At 65.9% G+C, this 16,768-nt stretch overlaps 3 protein-coding genes across 23 annotated transcripts in view; 1 reads left to right on the top strand and 2 right to left on the bottom strand.

Annotated features, from left to right (window-relative positions):
• The window catches only part of EXD3 (exonuclease 3'-5' domain containing 3), a 75,993-nt gene extending 74,886 nt beyond the window's left edge, over nt 1-1,107 (bottom strand). For all 19 annotated transcript variants that reach the window (XR_009702034.1, XR_009702035.1, XM_061199531.1 and 16 more), the window contains exon 1: nt 975-1,107. The gene's annotated coding sequence lies outside the window, so the exon portion shown is untranslated. The remainder of the gene's footprint in view (nt 1-974) is intronic.
• Nucleotides 1,108-1,366: 259 nt separating this feature from the next.
• On the top strand, nt 1,367-11,546 carry NOXA1 (NADPH oxidase activator 1). Of its 3 annotated transcripts, XM_061200836.1 has the most exons (14): nt 1,367-1,829; nt 3,706-3,788; nt 4,653-4,761; nt 5,882-6,016; nt 6,815-6,922; nt 7,872-7,931; nt 8,187-8,230; nt 8,735-8,867; nt 10,135-10,174; nt 10,398-10,456; nt 10,698-10,852; nt 10,992-11,103; nt 11,195-11,309; nt 11,407-11,546. In XM_061200836.1, the coding sequence occupies exons 1-14, from the start codon at nt 1,653-1,655 to the stop codon at nt 11,493-11,495; spliced, it is 1,419 nt and encodes a 472-aa protein (XP_061056819.1). In that variant the 5' UTR covers nt 1,367-1,652; the 3' UTR covers nt 11,496-11,546. The 3 variants fall into 3 exon arrangements, with proteins under 3 accessions (XP_061056819.1, XP_061056818.1, XP_061056820.1); XM_061200835.1 differs by lacking the exon at nt 10,398-10,456 and having other exon boundaries at nt 9,983-10,174; XM_061200837.1 differs by lacking the exon at nt 10,398-10,456 and having other exon boundaries at nt 1,744-1,829; nt 4,634-4,761; nt 9,983-10,174.
• Nucleotides 11,547-12,039: 493 nt separating this feature from the next.
• ENTPD8 (ectonucleoside triphosphate diphosphohydrolase 8) lies at nt 12,040-16,374 on the bottom strand. Its single transcript, XM_061200834.1, has 10 exons — nt 16,274-16,374; nt 14,809-14,952; nt 14,608-14,725; nt 13,868-14,018; nt 13,582-13,741; nt 13,264-13,494; nt 12,925-13,188; nt 12,645-12,755; nt 12,303-12,437; nt 12,040-12,228 (listed from the first exon to the last, which is right to left on the bottom strand). The coding sequence occupies exons 2-10, from the start codon at nt 14,932-14,934 to the stop codon at nt 12,040-12,042; spliced, it is 1,485 nt and encodes a 494-aa protein (XP_061056817.1). The 5' UTR covers nt 14,935-14,952; nt 16,274-16,374.
• Nucleotides 16,375-16,768: the final 394 nt, after the last annotated feature.

Genomic DNA, 16,768 nt, shown 5'->3' with positions numbered 1-16,768 from the left:
AACAGGGATGTCTGCCTCTAGACTCGAGCAGCAGCGTCAACTCTTCCCTGGGTCCCCGGCCTGTCACCGCCCCCGCTCCCCGGGCTGAGGACCTTCTGGTGTTCACGGTGTGAAACTGAATGAAGGGAACCTCATTAAAATGGAGTCGGGAAGGCTGGAAGGGGGAGCTCTCACACACCACCACTCCTCGTGTCTGCAGACCCCAAACAGGCAGAGACGTACTTCACATCGACCCAGAGGAAAAGGCAGGTTTTCTCCCCGCTGGCAGCAGCCCAGCCAGTGGGAAGCATCGCCACCCTGAACCCCGTTTCCTCCAATGGGCTCTCCTTGCAAGCGGCCCCTCCCAACTTCCTCCTTTTTCTCTATCAAGTAACGTTCCTCTCCTTTATTAGCTGGTCTTGCCTATGGTTTTCGCTGTAGCCCTCTTGTCCTGAGTTGCAATTCTCTGCTGTTCCTGAATAAACCCATTTTGCTGATAAAATAACTGGCTGTTTTATCTTTAAGGTCAACCAGAGACTTGAGGGGGGCGGGGTACACAGCAGCTCTATGCTTGGCGTCCAGGGTCTCCCGGGCCGCACCACGTGGGGCCCACCTGCCCACACAGGGGCAGCGCCAGCCACGGGAGGTGGGGGCTGGACCAGTCCTGCCGGCTGAGGGAACGACGGAGAGGGGAAGGGTCTCCCTGGGCGGAAGGACGCCCTGACGGACGTCCCCAGAGGGTCGCTGGGGAGGACCACGACTTGCTTCCTCACGTGAGCCTCGGGCCTCCCCTCCGGCTCCGACCCGAGGTCCTAGACTGGCTGTGCCCAGCGCGGGTGACCCGCCCCCGGGGCCCTCCCAGCTGTGCCCATGTCCAGCACCGGCCGCGGGCGCGGGAGGCCCCAGGGGCACCAACTGTGGCCAGTGCTCGACCCAGGACGTGCTCCACGGCCCCCGCCCCTCGCACGCTCGGCCCGCGCCCCGGGGTCACTTACCTGAGTCGGCGGGGTCCGCCCGGAACCTTGGCCCGGCCGCGGCCACGGCGTCAGCAGCGGGCCCGGACGGCTTTCCGCAGCGCACCGAGGCCGACGAGGCCTGGCGAGCTGTGAGCGGCGAGCCGGGAAGCGCGAGCTGGCGGACCTCCAGGCGGAAGTCCAGAGGGGCGGGGCTGACTCGGGGGGAGGAGCCGGACCTCTGCTTGGGGGCGTGGTTAGTCCGGAGGGGCGGGGCTGGGTCCTGGGAGGAGCCGGGAGGCTGGCTAGGGTCTCGGTCAGGCCGGTGGGGCGGGGCGGGGCCGGCTTGGGAGGGCCTCCAGGCCGCAGTTTGGGGGCGTGGTCAGTCCGGGGGCGGGGCTGACGGGGGTGGGGCCGCTCTGCCGCCAGGGGGCGCCGTGGGCCGCAGGAGGCCTGGTGCACCTGGCGCACCCCGGCCCGCCCCGCCCCTCACCAAGTACCTGGCGCCGGTGTCAGTCCCCGACCCTCCCGTCCTCCTCGGAGGGCCCCCGCTGCTCCACGCCGGTCTCCGGATCCCGGGGCCCCTGCTCCGCGGTCCTCGGCCCCCAGCCACCCCACCGGGCCCGTGACGGGACTCCCAACGCCGCCGGCCGCGCCCGCCGCCCTCCGGCCAGGAATCTCCGACTTCCGCCGTGGGGCCGGGCTGGTGTCCACCTCGTCATGCCCTCGCTCGGGGACCTGGTGCGCGACTGGCACCGGGGCGCGCAGGCTGTGGCGCGTGGGGACTGGGACTGCGCCCTGCGCCTCTTCTCGAGCGTCCCGGAGCCGCCCGCCAGGATGAGCTTCAACGTGGGCTGCGTGCACCTGCTAGCCGGGGACCCGGAGGCCGCGCTGCGGGTGAGCCAGGGGCCCGACAGCCTGCGCCCCCAGGATTGGTCGCAGAGACCCCACCCCTGGGGGACGCTGCTCTCTGGCCCTGGGGGGGGGTCGATGAGGGGTGGGATAAAGTCCCAGCTGCAGGGGTGAGCCCAGGACCCCTGCCCTTCCTCCCTGATGGCCACCTGAAGATGTCTCCCCAGGTCCGCCTCAGTGAACACCTAAGCAGGGGAGTCCTGTGTGGGCAGGGGACCCCAGCGGAGCTGAGTCAGGGCCGGGATGGGGGCGCAGGGCTCTGGCACTGCCTCCACTGTGTGGTGACCACGTGCCAGGCTCTGTAGTTTTGGGGAACGGCCGGGATGAACACTGGCTCAGGTGCTCTTGGCCGAGGTGCTAATATACCTGCAAACAGGCTCGAAGCTGGATGGGGCTGGGAAGGGGCACCCAGGGTGTAGGGTTTGGGCTGGGCCTTCTGCAGACACCTGCGGTGATGGCCAGGAGACAGGGTCTCTGGTTGCTGCCCAAACCCCAGATCTGAGCGCTCACCCGTCTCCCACCCACTCCCCAAAGCAGAACCAAGATCTGGGGGTACACATGGGCGCACACACACACGTGCCTCCGCCGAGGGGCCAGCCAGGCCACTCTCTGCCCTTCAAGCCCCCAGGTTTATCACGGTGGTGCACGTTCCACGGGTGACAACAAAAAGCCAGCAGCACCCCGAATCCCCCTCAGAAAGAGCCAGGTTCCCGCGTTGTTCAGGCCATCAGTGACAGCTACCGAAAACGTGTTCAAGGGACCTGCCCTGTCATTCTTCACATCTGTGTATGAATCTACAGTTATCTCAGCAACAATGTCAGTGTTAAAATGTTATCCAACAAGGGGGGTGCGATCACTGGACACCATGGAATCAGCGGTGTGAGGCCAATCCAGTCACCACTTCCTCTGAACCGTGATTTAACCAGAGAGAGGGGACAAAAGTTCTGCGCAGAGGGGTGTGAGTGTTAAATTCTCCTCCACCCTAACTGGAGACAGAGTAGCAGAGGCATGTTTGTTGGAAATTTTTTTAAAAGCAGATGGAACGGCTACAATGAATAAAACTAGTTGTCTCTGAGGACCTGGGCAGGGTGAGAATGGTGTAGCTGGGAATGCAATCTGTTGGTAGGAGCCCTACAGAAGCTTCGATTTGGCTGCTCTGTGTGGCAGGACAACAAACGGGTTTCCCTAGTGCTGAGTGGCCACATCGATACTGTGTGCGGACCCTCAACCTCGGGTCAAACTCAGTTCAACAAGCCCCCCACTTGGCCATGACACCAATCCAGTTACCTGTATTTAACTTGATAGCTGCTGTATGCCCTTCTCTTGCTTGTGTTTAACTGGTGGCTGCTGTCCTCCTTAGGAACAGATGATGTCATTTCTGAGTCTAGTTTCAGGAAGAGCTGTGTTTTACACACATATTAAGACTTTTGTGTTGTTGTTCTTTCTGATTCTAATAGATGAGAAGTGTGTCAATTTGTACAAACTACCAAAACTAGGATTTAAAAAAGACAAAAATCTTGCATAACTCCCTCCCCCGAAGGTAACTACGATTAACGTGATGGAGTGTTTCCTTGTCCTCATGGTAAACAAGTTGGTTTATGCTGCCACCGAACTGCCCCTGAGCGCGTCGCAGGGCACCTCGGGAGCCCAGGCGGGTTTGGGTTGTGGCCGTGACGCGTGCGCCCAGCCTCGGACTCAGAGGCCCCCCGGGTGGGCGCGGGAGACCTTCTCCTGCAGGTGGCCATGATGGGGGCCAACAGGATTCCTTGACCCATTGCTGGACGTCCGCCTGGACCGTATCTGTGACACGGGAGTGATGGGGTTACAGACCTGGGGGTTCCATGGGCAGTTTTGTCCCCAGGCATTTGACCAGGCAGTGACCAAGGATGCCTGCATGGCTGTTGGCTTCTTCCAGCGAGGAGTGGCCAACTTCCAGCTGGAGAGGTGAGCACAGAAGTGCCCTGTTCTTTCTCTGATGGCCCTTTGGCTCTGCAGAGCCCTTTCCTGTGTTCCTCTCTGCCCACGGGTCACCTCCTCTCACCGACCCCTCCTGGGCGGCCCCAGGGGAGCCCAGGACCAGGATGCTGTGGTCGTGTGGCGGCGGAAGCAGGGTAGGGCCGCACCTTGACCCTTGGCTCTTTGCGGGGTTCGGGGGATCACAGAGTGCTTGTGCCGGCTTCCCCTCCTTTGCTCCTACATCCCTGCTGTAGCCGGGACAGCGCGATTATACCCGTTCTGCCAACGTGGAAACCGAGGGCAGGGCTGGAGGAGTGGTGCGTCCCAGGACATGGAGGTGATGGGGGTCCTCCCTAGCCACCCGGCCCTCGGCGCCGGGCCCTTCCCAGAGAAGGGATCCGGGCTGCAGGACAGACCTGGCCCCCACAGAAGGTCCCACTGGGGGCAGGTGGGCTCTGGGGGCGACCTCCTCTTCTCATCGACCCAGGAGCCTTCCTGGGGGCGATGGGGATTCTGGTGGGGGCTGGGGAGCTTCCAGCGGGGCTCTGCCTGGGGAGGCCCGTGGGGCAGGGCCCGAGAAGCAGGCAGGACACGCCCAGGGCACTCTGCACACCGAGGTTTGGGAGCGGGTCTGGGGTACGGGCAGGGGAGCGAGGCGCCCAGAGGACAGAGCTGGAGCCCCACGTGCTGCTCAGCCTGTCTGTGTGTGGACCCCCTGTGTTGAGACCTGGGTGACCACCACGGCCTCCACCACTGCAGCAGGAGCTGGGGCAGCGTGGGGCTGGGCGAAGCTCCACCCCTTGCCCTCTGGCCGCTGAGGGCCTCCACGCCAGGCTCCCCTGCCGCCCACAGGTTCCGGGAGGCCCTGTCCGACTTCCAGCGGACCCTGGCACAGCTGAGGGACAACGCCGCCATCGACTACACCCAGCTGGGCCTGCGGTTCAAGCTGCAGGCCTGGGAGGTGGGCGTGCGGGGAGCGGGACGTGGCTGGGCGCTGGGGGTGCTGTCTGCGGGCAGGCGGCCCAGGTGGTCCTTCCAGGCCGCTCGTCCTGAAGACCCCATCCTCTGGGTCCCGCTGTCTTGTCACTGTCACAGCTGGGGCCGTGTTGACTCAGGTGCTCCCTCTGGCCAGAGGGGCCCCCACATCCCACCGGGGGGCGCAGGGGAGGGTCAGAGGTCAGCGAGAGGTGACAGGCGGGGGAGGGGGGCTGGGCCGAAGCAGGCCTGGCTGTGGGCCCCTGGCGTCCCCGCCCTGGGGTCCTCGCTTGGCGCCGTTCCTGGCCTCCTGGGGCGGGGTGGGCACTGACGGAGGGGCTTGGGAGGAGCACCCATGCTCCTAGCGCTCCCGGACACGTGCTGCCTCGGAGCCCCTAGGAACCACTCGTGTCCCACTAAGCCAGCCGCGGGGGAAGTCCCGCCGGGGTGGCCCCAGCCCAGGGCACTGTGTGCAAGGCGGGCTGTGGGAGTCGGCCGGCTGTGGCCCCAGCAGGCCATGTGACAGCAGCTCTGGGAGCGCGGTGTCCCTGCAGACTGCGGGGACAGAGCCTGCCGTGGGCGAGCACTCCCCACCCTCAGCTTCCGGGAGCCCTGGGCGACTTCGCTGCTGTCCCCAGCACATCCGGCCCAAAGCGTCCTTCCACACGGGGGGAGGGGCGGGGCGGGGCGGAGAGAGGCCTTCCTCAGACAGCACCCCAGACTCTTGGGGGTTCAGTAAGCAGGGCAGCACGGGGAGGAAGGGGTCAGGCCAAATGCAGGACGGGGCTGCAAAGGCCGAGAGGCTGCTTCCAGAGGTGGGAGGTCCGCCTGACCTTCAGAGCAGAGAAGCAGGGAGGGCTGATCCGCTCCGGCTGGGGGTCTGGAGAATGAGGCCTGCCGGGCAGAGCCGGCCCAAGGGCAGAGCCAGGCGGGCTCCACGTCTGCTGGGCACCCGGAAGAACCCTGGGCAGCTGTGTCTGGGAAGCACAGTGGCTGGACCAGGGGCAGGGCCAGGTGTGGGACCAGGCGGTGGGGCTGGGGGCAGAGCTGGTGGGGGTGGGGCTGGGGGGGTCCTGGGCCTGCCGTCACCCCCGCCTCACTCTCAGGTGCTCTTCAGTGTGGCTGCAGTGCAGAGCCAGCTGGGGCTCTGGGCGGAGGCCACCCGCAGCCTAGAGGAAGCCATCTCCAAGGGGCCGGAAGGGGCCCGCGATGACCTGGACATCGCCCTGGGCCAAGTGCAGGTGAGGGGTAGGTGAGGGGCAGGTGGGAGGCAGGTGAGGGGCAGGTGAGGGGTAGGTGAGGGGTAGGTGAAGGGAAGGTGAGGGGCAGGTGAGGGGGCAGGTGAGGGGAGGTGAGGGGGCAGGTGAGGGGCAGGTGAGGGGGCAGGTGGGGGGCAGGTGAGGGGGCAGGTGAGGGGAGGTGAGGGGGCAGGTGAGGGGAAGGTGGGCAGGTGAGGGGGCAGGTGAGGGGCAGGTGAGGGGGCAGGTGAGGGGCAGGTGAGGGGGCAGGTGGGAGGCAGGTGAGGGGAGGTGAGGGGCAGGTGAGGGCAGGTGAGGGGGCAGGTGGGGGGCAGGTGAGGAGAGGTGAGGGCAGGTGAGGGGAGGTGAGGGGCAGGTGAGGGGAGGTGAGGGGCAGGTGAGGGCAGGTGAGGGGGCAGGTGAGGGGCAGGTGAGGGGGCAGGTGGGGGGCAGGTGAGGGGCAAGTGAGGGGCGGGGAGGGGGCAGGTGAAGGCAGGTGAGGGGCCGGTGAAGGGGCAGGTGAGGGCAGGTGAGCAGAGCCAGACTCCTAAACTGACTCAGGTGGCTTGCCAGGCCCATAGCCTGCAGTTTGGGGCTCACATCTGTCCCGCCCCCAAAACTGACTATATGAGCTGAAGAAACTTCTAGAGGGAGGCGGCCTGTGTGCCCAGGTGTGGGCTGGGCTTCCCATGCGCTATGGGAAGTAGGTGACGGGGCCAAGCCGTCCCTTCTGCTGTGAGGTTCCTGCAGCCGCAGGCCTGGCCCAGCGCTCAGGTGTGCATTGTCCGGATCCCCCTCCAGAAACAGGTCCCCCTGCAGCCTCGGCAGGTCCCCAGGGGTGAGGTCTTCCGGCCGCACAGGCGGCACCTGGCGCACCTGGAGCCCGTGGATTTCCTGGGCAAGGCCAAGGTAAGGGAGGGGCAGCTTCTCGCTTCTCAGGCCCCAGGGGCTCAGGGGCCAGCAGCACCCAGCAGGCCGCAGAGCGGCGGGCAGCCAGGCCCCTGCTGAGCTCACACCGTGTCCCAAGCTTCCGGGATGAGTTCACAGGGACACCCGGGGTCATCAAGGCCTTGGTGGGTGGACAGAGGACACAAGGCTCCCGGGGTGGGCAGCAGTGTCTCCAAATGGGGTCACAGATCTGGGTCTTGGAACCTGGCGGTGGAGCCCACCAGAAGCTGCTGAGGACCCCCAAGGTGGTGCCGGCCCTGCCTGCCTCCACCCTCGACTCGCTCTTCTGGCCTCAGCCTCTCCTGGGTTCTGTGTTTCTGTGTCCTCCCTGCATCTCTGCCTCAGAGAGCAAGACCCTGGGGAGGACCGAGGCAGGCTGGCCTGGGCCACCTCTGCCCACCCTGGGTCAGGGCAGAGCAGCAGCAAGATCGCAGGATAATGGGGAGTAACTCACCCCAAAGGTGGGGCGGTAACCGGGGAAATGAGGACTCCCTGTGCACAAAGGAAGATCCACTCTGGTTTCCAGCTGGTGGCCCTCAGCCAGGCCTGACACCCCCCGGTCACCCGAGGGCTAGGTGCTGCGTGTCTTTGCTGGAGGGCTGCGTGGAGGAGGGGGCTCTGAGCTGCATTAATCCATCAACTTGGAGTCCTGTTATCACAGGAGATGACTGCTTCTAAGAAACAAGAATATTTTAAAAGTTGTACGAAAAATAAGTTAAAATGATCAGCACAGATGTCTTCCTTCTTCAAACATATTTTTCCCACCTCCCTGCCCCCACCACGGTGGTCCAACGTCTTTGGGCCGGGCTTGGGCAGCACCCCCCGGGCAGATGGGAGACTTCGGGGTTCAGAATGGGCAGCGAGGGCTGGGCACCCCTGACTCGGCCAGCCCCTTGCTGTCCCTCCCCAGGTGGTGGCCTCCGCCATCCCTGACGGCCCGCACGAGGACGCCCGGCCTCAGCAGCCACAGGTGGGTGGGCAGCCTTCCAGCCACCTGATTTCTCCTCTGACGTTTTGCAGGTGGGGCCTTCCAGACCCATTACTCTTAAGGATGCCTTAAACCCTCCCCGCAGGCTTCTCAACGTCCTTCTGATCTAAACGTGGCGGGGCGGGGGGGGCGTCCCATCCCGGGAGAGAGCCAGTGAAAACTGTGCAGCCTTGCCCCCCAGCCCCTGACGCTCCATGGGGTCTGCATCCTGAGGAGGGGGTCACTGTGTGCCCACAGGCTCTCTACGCACGTGGTGAAGCCAGGCCTGGGGCTGCCGAACGGTAGGGAGGGGCTGTGGCCCCCCACTCTTCCCCTGTCGGCAGAGGCCCTGCGAGGCCTGCCTTCCGGCCCGAGGCTAGAGCCCCTTTGCAGACCCAGTGTGGCCGCTCCGGGCCAGGGGCCAGGGGGGCTGTGTCCCCTTTCTGGATTGGCTGGAGCCCCGGTGCAGGGAGGGGGGTCCCGCCTTGCTCAGCCCTCCCTGTGCCCGCATTTGTCCTGAGCCTGTTCTGCTCCTGGGGAAAGAGCCTGCCTGCCCCTCACTGAAGCTCTGCTCAGGCCTGGGGGTGGGTGCCAGAGGCGCCGGGGTGGGGAGCAGGCTGGGCTGCAGGCCGACGGGAGCAGCCCTGCCGGCCCCGCCAGATGCAGCCTCACAGGTGGCGGTCCGACTGGGGAGCTCCTCGTTTCCAGCTCAGGGCTCTCCTAGGCCCACCTTTCACGGAGGACCTCGACCTCTGTGCTGGCTGGGTGAGGCCTGAGAACGAGGACCCCCTCCCCCTTCCCTCCAGGGCCCGTGACACAGGCCCCTCCGGACCTGGTACCCGCTGTGGCCCCAGGACGCCCCTTGATGCGGAGATGGAGGTCAGCTCTGGCCAGGCTGGGCGGGCTGACCATGGCACACTGGTCACCAATGATGAGCAGGTGGGTGAGCCCGGGCAGGGCAGGCAGGGGCCACAGTATTTGGAGGACCCCCGCCCCAGGCTGAGCTTCGGGACCAGCCACAGCTGGGCCCTGCAAGGGTCTCAGGGCAGGGCAGGTGGCCTCATCACCTGCTGGGGGATAGAGATTTGGCTTCCTCAGGCAGGCCAGGGACTTGGCGGGAGCCAGCCACAGTGACCGGACGCCATGGGTCAGGGACACACTGCTGCTCACGTGTGCATAGACAGGAGCCCGGGTGTTTGCTCCCCACCCTGGGCCCGGGAGGGGCCTGCAGCCCGTGCGTCATAGCCATGAGGCTCCCACCCCTCAGCTGGGGCCCCCGGCCTTCCTTCTTGGACACGGGACTCCCCGAGATGCCCCAGGCACTGGGTGAGGCTGAGGAAGGGAGGGGCACAGGATTCTCCTGGGCAGGTGTGCTGGGCAGGTGTGCCGGCAGGGGTGTGCAGCCGGCACCAGGAGCCGGGAGGCCGCCCAGCACAGAGAAGGTGGTTAAATTTCACATTCAATTTATCAAAGGACTCAGTTTAAAATGAGACGGTCACTTCACTTCCTCTTTCACTGCTGTCCAGCTAACTCGGTGGACAGATCGGTGCCCTTGAAAGCCATCCATCACAGCTGTGCTTGATGAAACCCCGTGGCCCTAAGTTCACATGCTGGGTGTTCGAGCACTTGACCCTCCTGACAATGGGCGGCAGCTTCCTAATTGCTTTCAACAGCTGACAAATCTGATAAAAATCTAAACACTCCATTTACAAACTTAGTCCAACTTTCACATCCCACCTGAAATCAGGATCTGAGTCAGCTGGTCGGTGTGGCCAGGACTGGGGCCCTCGGGGGTTTCTGCTGCCCCTCAGCACACCCACTGCTTAGGGTCCCAACACAGGGTGAAGTCCAGCGGGTCCCTGGCTTCGGTTCCCAGCCCCCAGGGTCACCGGGAACCCCAGCTGGAGCTGCCACCTCCTGGTGGGCCAGGGGAAGACGGATTGGAGCCCACAGTGCCAGGTGGCCTGTCTGTAGTCTCCAGGCCTATAGGGACCTGGTTCATGCCGCAAATTCACCTCCAACGCCGTTAGATTTGTGGCTTCCTGCCTGGCCAGGCTGTCTTGCAGGCCATGCCCCTCACCACTGGCTCTGCTCGGACAGTGTCTGGGCACCGCCCCCGACGAGCTCCAGGCCCAGGGAAAGCTACGTCCACCCTCAGGGCCCCACCCCAGCCCGGCAGAGCCCCAGCCTGTGGCTTTCCTTGCAGAGGCCCCACGTGGAGCAAGTTGGCCAGCAGGTCCCTCCAGGTGAGGCCCCCTGAGCAGCTGGTGGTGGGAGGGAGGGTACTTTGTGGAGGGAGCCCCAGGCAGGTATCAGGGCGGGGCTGGGAGCAGCCTCTTTGTCCTCCAAGGAGGAAGCTGGTGGCCTTGGGGCTCCCGGTGGGCACGTGGTGCCAGCATCTCTACTCCAACATGTTCTACTTTGGGGGTCGGTAGCCACCTGAGTCCCTGACTCCTCCCCGTCCCGCAGGGCTGCTGGTGGCTGGGGGGCTGGGCCCTGGCTCCTCTGAGGATCCTGCAGGTGCTGGGGTAAGAGGCACTGGCTCTCATGTCACCCTCCACCCCCCAGGGATGTGGGGCTCCAAGGCCAGACCCCATCCTCCGAATGCCTCTAGGGACCCCAGCTAAAGAAGCCTCACAAGTCCAGAGCCCCAGCCCCCTCCTACCCTCTCAGTCCCTGCCCTGCCCCCTGGCCCGAAGCCCACCCTGGCAGTCCTGGGCACACAGATCTGGGGCCTTGGAGACCAACCACCTTTCTGCCTGGACCCAGGGCGTGGCTGCAGGGGGCCCCGAGTCCTTGGTGACCGTCACAGTGCGGTGCACCTTCACCCTGGCCCTGAGGGCCCCAAGAGGAGCTGACCTGTCCAGCCTGCGGGCCCTCATGAGCCAGGCCCTCCCTCCCCAGGCCCAGAGTGGGCAGCTCAGGTGAGCTGGAAAGCCGGTGGGAGGCCTCCAAGCTGGGCACCTATTAGTCCCGGCCCTGGGAGAGGCTTTTGAGGTCAGAGGTCAGCACCCTCCCTAAAGCCCCTGCCCGCGCTGCCCACTCTGAGGCATCTCTTTGCAGTTACCGAGACCCTAGTGACAGCGGGGGCTGGGTGCCCCTCACCGGGGAGGAGGCACTGCAGAGGGCCTGGCAGAGGGCTGCCGGCCCTGGGGAGCTGCGGCTACAGTGCCAGGTGAGCCGGGGCGGGGGGGCGGCCCGGGGCGGGGGTGTCCAGCCCTTCTCCCCATGCCGAGCTTACCCTACAGCCCTCCCCGCTGCCGCAGGGAGTGGGCGGCCGGCCTGTCCTCTACCAGGTGGTGGCCCGGCACGGCTACTCCGCCCAGGGGCCCGAGGACCTGGCCCTGCAGCCGGGAGACACCGTGGATGTCCTGTGCGAAGGTAGAGCTGGCACTGCCCCCCCATCGCCCTGCCGGGGGCCCCGGGGCAAACGCGGTGTCTGCGAGCAGATGTGGTGATGCCCTGACGCCCCCTGCAGTGGACCAGGCGTGGCTGGAGGGCCACTGTGACGGCCGCATCGGTATCTTCCCCAAGTGCTTCGTGGTCCTGGCCATCCGGCGCACATGAGGAGCTTGGCGCTAAGAAGTCCGTGGCAAGGAGGGTTTAATAAAGGCGATCTGCCCCCACCAAGGTGTGGTCCGTGTTCTGGGCTTGGCCACTGAGGGCCTGACTGAGGCTTCTGAGGCTGTGGGGTGGCTGCTCCGGGAAAAGCCCGCAGAGCCTGGACATTGGCTCTGCCAGCTCCTGGAGAGGCCAGGGCCCGCTGCCAGCCCCTCCCAAAGAGCCGGGCCCCCTCTACCTCCAGCAGTCACCCCCACTCCCCGGCTCAGCCTGGCCCTGCACCTGTAGGTCTGCAGTCAGACAGCCCTGAGGGCTGCAGGGGTCGCGATGGCCCAGCCTTCGTGCCACACGGGAAACACGCTGGGGCGCTGGGACCTGAAGGCCATGGTCGGGGCCACGGCACAGCCTCCATGGCCAGAATGACCCCAAGGGCAAAAGGGGGCCATGTGACCATGGGGCCAGAGCCCACAGGGCAAGCCTTGGGGGTCAGGGCTCAGGAAGGCTCCGGCCAGCTCAGGCCTCTGCCTTCCAGCACCAGCTGGCAGCTGGCCTAGTCCCGGCGCCAGAGCTGCACCGCAGTGGCCCCGAGAATGGCCGTGAGGGTCAGCACCAAAAAGACGACTCCGGCCACCCAGACGCCATAGCTCTGTGCCCGCCACTGGGCGGGCGCCTCGGCTGGGATCAAGCTGGTCAGGTTTAGCATGTAGCCGAGCGTCCAGCCGATGTCGGTGCCACCGGCCTGCGGGCCACACGGCCGGTCAGGCTGTGGGCGGCGGCCCGAAGCCCCAACCCCCTCTCGCCCTGCGCCGTCACCTGCTTGCGGAACTCGATGCCGCCCCAGGTCTCCTGGCTGAACCCGTAGCCCTCCAGCAGGAGCGTGAGGATGTACAGGCCCGAGGCACAGTAGTCGCGCAGCCAGCGGTCCTGCCCGGGCGAGCTCGCCTCCACCTGGGGGCCCGGGAGGCCAGGAGCCCCGTGAGGCCTCACCTCCTGGGCCCCCAAGGCTGGTCCCCCTCGGAGACGTGACCCTGAGTCTCCTGCCTGGAGCCCCCCAGCCCCCGGCCGCACTGCCTGGGACGGGGTCCCTGCTCGGTGGAGTCTGCAGCCCAGGGAGCTGGGGCCCAGCTGGGGGGCGGGCGGCCCACATCCACCCACCAGCTTCCAGGGCCTCTGGCAGAACTCCCAGACGGTGGCGTTGGCCGTGGCCAGCGGCGGCCTGGACGTGAGGTTCAGGAAGTGGAACGTGTGGTAGAAGTTGGAGAAGGCCTGGGGGAGGGGGGTGAATTGCCCGGGCAGGGCGCAAGGCAGGGGGGCCCAGGATGAGCCGGGTTCCGCCCCTCCCCACCCCACCCCACCCCACCCCACCTGGGGTCCCAGGCTCCCCAAGGGCCCCCGAGGGGAAGCTGGGCCCCGAGGGCAGGCCGCGGGGGCTCACGTAGAACTGGCCCCGCACGGGGGGCTGGTAGACCCTGTCGAAGGCGCAGTCTCCTCGGCCGTCGCCGCTGGAGGAGTTGAAGAGACCCCGGATGGCGGCGACACAGGCCCCGGGGTTCCCCGTCCCCTCCACGGTGAGGTTCTGGCCGAGGTCTCGGGGGGGCGCGGCCTGGACGCAGGGCGACCCGTACAGGGGGGCCAGGGCCAGCGTGCCCCGGTAGCCGCTGTGGTAGCAGGGGTGACGCACCAGGAGGCCCGGGCTGCTCTGTGGGGAGGGTGGGGGCATCTCTGAGCACCCGCCTGGCAGGGTGCCCCGCCCTCCTCCCGCAGAGCAGCCCACCTGCACCAGCCCGGCCAGGAGCCGGTTCAGCATCTGGTCGCGCCCGAAGCAGAGGTAGCTGTGGGTGTAGACACTGTGTTCTGTGCCATAGAGGCGGAAGGTGGCCTGGGTGGTCTTGTCCAGGATGGGGCCTCCAGGCACAAAGGTGATCTGGGTGGAGGCCCCACCCATGTCCAGGGCGCCCACCAACGTCCCCTCCAGAGGCCGGATCCATTCTCCGGAGAAGGAGTACTGGCCACAGACAGGGGGCACTGAGTCCTGGGGCCGGCCATGATGACCCCCCCCGCCCCCGTCCCACCCTGGGGCCGTCTGTGGCACCTTCACCAGCAGGCCCAGGACGTAGTTGATGGTGACCCAACCTAAGGCCCCTTCGTCCTGCCCAGCCAGGAGCTCAGCACCCCAGAAGTCCACGGGAGACCGGCTCAGGACCCGGTTGACTGCTGCGAAGACGTCCTCCGCCTGAGAGCTGTTCTTCTGGCTGCACGGAGAGGACAGGGACGCTGGAGGTGGCAGGAGCCACCCCTCCTCCATCGCGCCTGAGCAGGGACCACAGCTCTCACACTGCACCCCAGGGACGTGTGCGGGCCCACGCCAGCCCCCGCACCTGAGCAGCCTCATGCCAGCCGTGGCCCCCAGGAACATGGGCGTTTGCTGATGCTTGGCCTTTGGGATCAGTGCCAGCGCCTCCTCCAGGCAGCCCTGCAGGCTCTCGCCAGCCTGTGCAGGGTCGGAGGCGTAGGAAGAGATGCCAGGCCCTGAAACACAACACTACAGGACAAGGCTCCAGGCCCCGAAGGAAGCTGAGCTGAAACGGCCTGTGGGAGGTTGAAAAGTAGCCCCCAAAGATGCGTCCACATCCTCACCCTCGGAGCCTGCAAATGGGACCGTATTTGGAAAAAGGGTCTTTGCAGATGTCCTTGAGTTAGGGATCTTAAGATGAGATCGTCCTGGATTCCCCGGGTGGGCCCTAAAACCAACGACTGGCACCCTTACAGGAGACAGAAGAGGGAGATTTGAGACACACAGGGGAGAGGCCACGTGAAGCCCGAGGGAGAGGTTGGAGGGATGCCACGTCTGGAGCCCCAGGAGCTGGAAGAGTTTGTTTCGGATCTCTGCAGGCTCAGGCAGGACAGATCCAGAGCCCTGGCCCAGCTCCCACTGACCAGCTGGGCCCCCTGGGGTAACTCACTGAACCTCTCTGAGCCCCTTTTCTTTAGGTTGATTTGCTACTGCCCAGCTCCAGCCTGTGCCACTTCCCAAACCTCCATCCAGCTGGAAAGCCCAGCCGGGCAGCGGCTGGCAGCTCCCAACACCCATCCACCATTGATGGAACTGCCCACTGACCTTTCACCTGGCAGGCCAGGGCCTGGCTGACCACACCTGTGTCATTCTCCTTGTTTGCCAGCCACTGATACACAAAGAGTGATGTGTGGGAGGACCCAGCGTCAAACACGATCCCGAACTGGGAGTGACACCAGGGTCAGGAGGGTGTCGGGGCCGTCACGGCCCAGCCCAGCCTCCCCTGGGTGGGGTCTGGGGGCACACCTTGGTGTCTGCGGGCAGGAGGATGTTGGTGGTCTCCACCAGGAAGAGAATGAGCGTGGTGAGGCCTGAGACCGCTGCAGCCCCCAGCAGGGCTGTGAAGACCCGTTCCTTCCATGTCAGCCCCATGGGGGGGGGGACTGGCACCTGTGGGGTGGGCAGCAGTGAGCACCCAGACTCTGCTGGCTGCAGGTGCCGCTGCCCTGGAGAGGCCCTCGGTCCTCCCCGGGGCTCAGACAGCCCATGCCGGCTGGGTTGATGGGCAGGACTAAAGACCACGCTGGAGAGCCGGGCTACGCATGGTGTCACGGCGTCACAGGGGCCGGTAGGGGCCGGGCACCGGGACGCCCTGTCTGGCGACAGGCTAGGCTGCAACACACAGCAATGCGGAGGTCCCGGAGACCCCCCTTCTAGTGCCACACCGGGGCCCAGCGGAGCTACCCGCATGTGCTCTGGCAGCCCCACCCCCCGCACCCTCCCAGGACCCCAGCTCCCCTCCCGTGCCCCGAAGGATAAGGAGCCCCAGCTCCACAGTGAACTCTGGGAACCCAGGGCCCCGCCTCTCCCATCGACCTGGCTCCTCCCTGCAGCCCTCACCCCAGGCCTCTCCCAGGACAGTTTTCTAAGAGCCCTGAGGTCGGGCCTGAACCCGGTGGGGACGGGTGACCGACTGCCAGGGGTCTAATCGTTGCCAAGCAGGTCAGCGGGGGCCCGGGAAGCACGCTTTCTCTACCGAAGGACCTGAAGGCCGAGGGGTTCTGAACAGATTCATCTGGTTTCTGTTTAAAAACCCAGCCTCGGGCTTCTCTGATCTGAAACTTTTCACGTGGCCCCATGACGGTCCCTCGCAGCCGGCCCAGGCTGACCCAGGAATGTGGTTTGCACGGGGCCGCGGCACCAGCTCAGTGGCTGAGGCCTCTGCAGGGCCCTCTCCAGCCCCCAAACGTCCCTGAGCAGGGGCCCACGCACACGAGGTCACCAGGGGCCTCGGCCAGTTGCCACCACTGTCCAAAGGAAATGGTCTGAGGTCTGCAGAGCTTTGAGTCTCATGGACTTTGTGCAGCATCAGGATCCCCGCAGGAATGCGGCTGTTCCCAGGGGGCGTCCACCTCCCAGGGTGAATGCAGGGCCCTGGGCTCCAGGCGGCCCGTCTGCGTCCTGATCCCATTTTAAGGAGGGAAGAGCGAGGCTCAGAGAGGACGGGCGACCTGCTCGAGCCGCCATCAGGCCGGACGGGACCCAGCCTGTGTCCCCAAACGCACCCTGGCCACAGGCCGCCTCACAGAGACAGACAAGTTACAGGCAGGGCCAGGGACACCGGTACCCCACCTCATACCCCCTCCCGGGCGTGTAGCACCCTGAGCCCCCAGCCTGAGCCCCCAGTGGGCGGGCAGAGAGGCTGGGTAGACTCCACACAGAGCACGCCCCCAGGGCCGGTTGGCACCCCCAGACCAACACGGCCCCTCACCTGGGCTGGTGGATGAACAGCGGCAGCGACGTGGAAGCCGGCCCGGCTGTCGTCTCTCAGGCACCGGCCAGGTACCGGCCCGCCTCTGCCCGCCACCCGACGCCGGTCACCGCTCCCCTGAGCCCGAGTCTGCTGTCAGGCAGGTGACAGCCGCTGCTGCCTGCCCCCACCTGGGGTCACCAGCCCCGCCCAGGGTGGTCCCCTCCGGAGGCTGCTCAGACTTTGCCCTCCGACCCCGCCCTTCCCCAGCGGGAGGACGGTGCCCGCGCTCAGGCGAAGGGCAGGTCAGCGGAGTCAGGTGACTGGAAAGGGCCCAAGGCCGAGGGCTTGGCCAGAGCAAAGGCCCGGAGTCAGGGCCAGCTGTGGTCCCACGAGGAGGGCGAGAGTCAGCCCCAGTCGAGTGGTTTGGTGGTTTGCAGGCGTGCGGTGAAATTGCCCCTTTTTGTGCACATGGGTCTATTTGTGTGACCCCGGCCGCCACAACCAGAACCGCCC

The sequence above is a fragment of the Eubalaena glacialis genome, chromosome 9 (assembly GCF_028564815.1).
Source record: "Eubalaena glacialis isolate mEubGla1 chromosome 9, mEubGla1.1.hap2.+ XY, whole genome shotgun sequence".
NCBI lineage: Eukaryota > Metazoa > Chordata > Mammalia > Artiodactyla > Balaenidae > Eubalaena > Eubalaena glacialis.
The sequence above is the reverse complement of the archived record's forward strand: the minus strand, read 5'-3'. Positions and strand labels throughout refer to the sequence as shown.